General features: G+C 43.6%; 1 protein-coding gene across 1 annotated transcript in view; it reads left to right on the top strand.

Annotated features, from left to right (window-relative positions):
• Positions 1–12: 12 nt before the first annotated feature.
• The window catches only part of SKIC2 (SKI2 subunit of superkiller complex), a 50,152-nt gene continuing 44,023 nt past the window's right edge, over positions 13–6,141 (top strand). The window contains exons 1-2 of the mRNA XM_081934272.1: positions 13–161; positions 3,792–3,910. Coding sequence (XP_081790398.1) covers positions 143–161; positions 3,792–3,910 — 138 coding nt within the window. The 5' untranslated portion in view covers positions 13–142. The remainder of the gene's footprint in view (positions 162–3,791; positions 3,911–6,141) is intronic.

Genomic DNA, 6,141 nt, shown 5'->3' with positions numbered 1-6,141 from the left:
CAATGAATACCCGTCACCCTGAAAAACACGGCGTGGCTTCAACCGCCCTTCCTTTTGGGGAGGGAAAGGTTCCGCCCTAAGTATTGACAGCCCGGAGGCGAGAGTTTCCGGGTCAGTCCATGAGCGAACCGTGGCAGCTGAGATGGATCTGGAGAGGATAGGTGAGGACCTAATTAGATTAGACTGAACTAATCTAATGGAGCCTTTAAGATCTCCTGTTGCAATTGATCCTGCTCATTGTCTTTTTATCCCACCCCCTTAAAACTCGATTTAAAATGTTTAAGGAAATCTTTTCCACCCAATTGTCCTCTAGATCTAGTGGATTGCAATCCCCATATTCCCCGCCTTGCACATGCAGTGATTTGGGATTATGGGGATCGTGGTCCAACATGCCTCCTGCAGAAAGCCCCTTTCAATTCAAAATGCAATCGTAGGCTGCACTAACAGAGGGATAAGAATCATGATACAAGATGTTAATACCACTTTATAAAACCTCTGCAATTATTAATTAATACCACTTTAGAATGCCTTGGTAAGGCCACACTTGGAATATTGCATCTCGTTTTAGTCGCCATGATATAACAAAAAGACTGTAGAAAGAGTGCAGAGAAGAGCAACAAAGATGATTAGGGGCCTGGAAGCTAAAACATATAAAGAACGGTTGCTGGAACTGAGTATGTACTCTAGTTTAGTGAAAAGAAGGACTGGGGAGATATGATAACAGTGTTCCAATATCTCAGGGGTTGCCACAAAGAAAAAGGTCAACCTGGTACCAAAGCACCTGAAGGCCGGGCAAGACACAATGGATGGAAAGTAATCAAGGAGAGAAGCAACCTAGAACTAAGGAGGAATTTCCTGACAGAACAATTAATCAGTGGAACACCTTGCCTCCAGGAGTTGTAAATGCTCCAACACTGGAAGTTTTTAAGAAGAGGTTGGACAACCATTTGTCTGAAGTAGTGTAGTTTTTCCTGCCTGAGCAGGGGATTGGACTAGAAGACTTCCAAAATCCCTTCCAACTTTGTTAATCTGTATTATTCTGTATTCTAAACAGAGGTAAAATTTCAGCAACACAGCTTTTGTTTTCCTGAATGCAGTGCGAGGATAACTGAGTCTGTATCAGACTGGAGAAATTAATTGTTGAGCAAATAAATAAACCAATAAATAAAAATAACTCATAATAAATCATAATTTACACATGATAAGTTTCTTTGCTCAATGTTTAAGCAGCCTCAAATGCCCAAGCAACTGTAGGTATTGTGCAAGATAGGAAAAACAAAAAATATTGTGTTTCCCAACCATGTCAACTTTAAGATGAATGGACTTCCACTCCCAGAATTCCTCACCCGGTATACATGCTGGACAGGAAATTCTGGCCATTGAAGTCCATTCATCTTAAAGTTGCCCAGCATGGGAAACACTGCAGAAATAGAAAACAGTAATAAATAACAGGAGCGACAAAAAAAAGTTATATTACAACATTGAGGAAGGAGACTCCAGGAACGAAGGGATGGATCCCAAGATTGCAAAGCCCCTTGCCTTTGGACCTGATGAAAGAGCCATGTCTCAAAACCTTTCCTAAAAGACCACAAAGTTGAAGCTATGTGGGCTTTGAGGAGGGACTCCTCCTCTTACGATGTCTCCGATCAACACGATTCTTGTCTATGGATTCTGAAGCTGTAACTAACGTATTAAATTGGGGTTCAAACTATTCTGCCAAACTCTAGGGTTCCGGCCCTCTCAATTCCTGGCAAATAGATGGGGAAGAAATGAGGGTAGTGACAGATTTTATTTTCCTGGGCTCCAAGATGACTGCACATGGGGTTTACAGCCAAGAAATTAAAAGACGCTTGCTTCTGGGGAGGAAAGCTATGGCCAATCTAGACAGCATACTAAAAAGCAGAGGCATCACCCTGCCAACAAAAGTGTGTATAGTCAAGGCTATGGTTTTCCCAGTTGAAATGTATGGCTGTGAAGGTTGAGCCATAAGAATGCTGAGCGCCAAAGAATGGAGGCCTTTGAACTCTGGTGCTGGAGAAGACTCCTGCGAGTCCCTTGGACTGCAAGGTGATCAAACCGGCCAGTCCTAGAGGAGATCAACCCTGACTGCTCTTTAGAAGGCCAGAGCCTGAAGAGGAAACTCAAATACTTTGGCCACCTAATGAGAAGGAAGGACTCACTGGAGAAGAGCCTAATGCTGGGAACGACTGAGGGCAAAAGAAGAAAGGGACGTCAGAGAATGAGGTGGATGGATGGAGTCACTGAAGCAGTTGGCGTGAGCTTAAATGGACTCCAGAGGATGACAGAGGACAGGAAGGCCTGGAGGAACGTTGTCCATGGGATTGCGATGCGTTGGACACAACTTCGCAACTAACAACAACAACAGGGTTCTGTGAGATGTTTCATAAAGTTCCAACAGAAAATGGAGAGAGAGAGGGGAAGAATTAACTCCAACACAATTGACTTTTCCCCTGTAGAGCTTTGCTTCTTAAGAAGAGGTTCCACAGATTTATGGCCTGAAAAACTCCGAAAATCCTGTTTTAATTTACAAAGGACCATCCTGCTTCTCTCACAGTTGAATTTTCCACTGAGTCCTGTAAAGACACAGGGGTGGGGGTGGGGGGACTTTGTGTGGGAGGATTGACTTATTTCCACTAGGAATGCATTATGATTTTTTTTAACCTTTTGATTGTCTCAGTTCTTGTAATTATGTTGGTACATATGCATCTTTTTTTAAAAAAAAAATGGAGCTTCAGCATGAGTCAAAATTAAACATCAAACGTCTGCCACGTACTTCTGTGGGCAGATGAAGCAAAATTCAGAGAGCTGTGTTGGTGGAGAAACAAGAAACCTTGTGAGAGCAGCAGCGTGATCTCTTACAATCAACCTGGGATGAAGGACAGGATGCCCCTTTGAGGTTGACAAAGAAACCTAGGGGAGCATAAAGCAAAGGAGATTGGTTGATTATGTTCTGTCAAGGCAATGTCAACTGTTAGCAACTGGGTAGTAAGATTTTTTTGCCTAGGACAATCTGCCCTCAACCTGATCCTTTGGATATTCCAATGATGCTGTTGTAACTGAGTCTAGCGACTTTGCTTTTAGTTGTCTATGGAGATGCTTGTCTATGGAGACTGCTATTAGTTTCCCCCACTCCTTCCCCCCTTCCTTCTTTCCCCTCTCCCCCTCCCATCTTCTTTCTTTCTTTCCTCTCCTCCCCCTTTTTTGCCCCTCCCTTCCTCCCTCCCTTCCTTCCCTTCTACCTCTCCCTCACCCGTCTCCTTCCCATCACTCTGTCTTTCTTTCTTTCTTTCTTTCTTTCTTTCTTTCTTTCTTTCTTCCTTCCTTCCTTCCTTCCTTCCTTCCTTCCTTCCTTCCATCCATCCATCACCAGTATTGACTTTTTCATCCTGATTATTTGTGCCTCAAGTAAGAATTCTGGATTATTTGTTTTGATAGTCCACACGTGTTTTCTTGGTTAAAAGGGATCTTGACAATGCTTCAGTTGGAATTCTTCTCCTGGGTAAAATCAGGATCAGTCATGGAAACGGTCTGTTCCAGTTCCGTAATCGGGAGTATCCATAGGGAGAGGAGACATAAAAATCTGCAAAGGTTCATGGTTTTAGCCCCTTTCCTTCACAGATACCGCCATTTTGCAAATTTCAATCCTCACCCGTGGATACGGTTGTCTCAAGAGACTATTATTTTAAAGCAACATTAACGAGAGCACAGTTTTGACCGAAGTGTAGCGAACGATTGTCTTAACGTATCTTTGCCTTTTTGTGTTCTTCAAGCGCTCCCTCCCCGAGGACCTTTAGACTTGCCTCTTTCCATTTTGGAGGTTGGATGTTCCGGTCATTTTGAGCTCATCACCCAAGAAGAACCAACCAAAGAAGGATTTCCATTGACCACGGTGAGTATAGTACCTCTTCCTATCCTGAAAGGAGAGGCAAAACCATAATGCAGTTTGTTGGGTTTTGACTTAGCAGGTTGCGCAAAATCAGCCACCGGGATTGGTCATCCTCAGGTTTTGGTTTAGAATGGGTGTGTCAGGGTTCCAAGTGACACCCCCAAATGAAAGAAAACTCAAGAAGATTGAGTTTCCTCAAAGTTCCATTTTATTAGGGATGTCATATTGGCACATCTGGGAAAACCCGAATCTGAAAGCTTCCAGGTTTCCCCACCCAAGCCCCTGCCCATCACCCACATGTCCATCACATGGCGCAATCAGGCACCATCCAAAACTGGAGATGCCTCCCAGTCACACCATCGGCAGCTGCAGGGCAAGGTGTCCTTGACTCTCTGAGAAAAGAATGTTATTTTGGCTATATATCACCGATATATAATCCCCCCTCCCATTTTCCCTCAGTAGAAAATGTGGCAGGCCTGAAGGACCAATTGTAAAAGGTGGCTCCCAGCTCTGACAGGGTGAGCAACTTAAAATAATAATCTTTTTTAGCCAGATTTAAAAAAAACCTATAGAGATAGTTTTGAATTACAGTATAGTTTTGAAAAACGGTATAGGGTTTCCTGCCTAAGCAGGGGGTTGGACTAGAAGACCTCCAAGGTCCCTTCCAACTCTACTATTGTATTGTATTGTATTGTATTGTATTGAATTGAATTAAGCTTGGGGAGACTCAGATTCCAGTTCCCCATCAGCCGCATTCCTGTGGGATTTCGGACGAGTCCCCCTTTCTATGCCTGACAGCCAATGGGAAGTAGTGAAAAAGGTGCTGGGCTATGAATGGGGAAACCCAGTTTCTTTCTTTATTAAATTATTAAATTTATTTCAGATATTTTCAATTGGGTATTTTTTAGGGGTTATTTTTAAACATTGTTTTTAACTACTTTACTTGGGTACAGTCTTTTATAGCCTCCTCTTTTAGGCACTTAGTACTTAACTATGTTTGTATTTTTATGTATTTATGTGTTTTAATCTGACTGTACACCGCCCCGAGTCCCTTTTGGGAGAGAGGGCGGTATAAAAGTCCAAAATAAAGTAAAGTAAAGTAAATTTCCTGCCCATCTCACCTGTGGTAATCACTTACTTTCCCTACCGGTTCGCAAATGTGAGCACATGTGCACGCTTTGCTCGTGCACCCCCTGTCCACACATTCGCTTGGCCTTCTGCGCATGCACTTTGATCGCGTGTGTGGCTTGCACGCAAGCGCATGGCTTGAAAACGTGCCTAAATAGGACAGCATAGAGCTGGGGAGGGTGGGCGGGCCCACCTGCGATTTCCACTACCAATTCGAGCAAACCGGTCCGAACTGGCTGAATACCATCAGAGAATACTCTGCATCTCACTATGAGATGACCCTGGACAGCTTACAAATCAACAATTCTAGTCCACCCCTGAATCATGAAGACTCTCTGGAGGGTTTGGGGTCAGTCATTCTCAACCCAACCTATTTCCAATAGTGGACTCTGGAAGAATTAGGAGAAAGGTAAAGGGACGCGGTGGCTCAGTGACTAAGAAGCTGAGCTTGTCGATCAGAAAGGTTGGCAGTTCAGTGGTTCGAATCCCTAGCACTGTGTAACGGAGTGAGCTCCCGTTATGTGTTCCATCTTCAGCCAACCTAGCAGTTCGAAAGCACATAAAAATGCAAGTAGAAAATTAGGGACCACTTTGGTGGGAAGGTAACAGCTTTCCGTACACCTTCGGCGTTTAAGTCATGCCACATGACCGCATGAGACTTCTTCAGACAGTGCTGGCTCTTCGGCTTTGAAACGAAGATGAACACCCCCCTCTAGAGTCGGGAATAACTAGCAGATATGTGCGAGGGGAACCTTTATGTTTAGGGGGAAAGTGTGCAGTATATGAGCTCCAATCAACTGAATTGTTATTGTAACAAATCCTTTGCAACACTACAGGTAGTCCTCGACTTAACAACAGTTCATTTAGTGACCATTCAAAGTTACAACGGTACTGAAAAAAACCTGACCTGCGACCATTTTTCACAGTTAAGACCCTTGTAGCAACCCCATGATCATGTGACTGAAATTCAGACACTTGGCCACTGGTTCATACTTAGGGCCTGTTGTTGCGTCCCAAGGTCATGTGATCCCCTTTTGCGATCTTCTGAATTGAATAGAATATGAATAGGAAAAGAATGAAATTAGGAAAGAATGAATAGAATGGAA

This window comes from Natrix helvetica, assembly GCF_964273705.1.
Source record: "Natrix helvetica genome assembly, chromosome: 1".
In the NCBI taxonomy this organism is placed as follows: domain Eukaryota; kingdom Metazoa; phylum Chordata; class Lepidosauria; order Squamata; family Natricidae; genus Natrix; species Natrix helvetica.
Note: the sequence above shows the minus strand (reverse complement) of the source record. Positions and strands in the feature narration are given on the sequence as shown.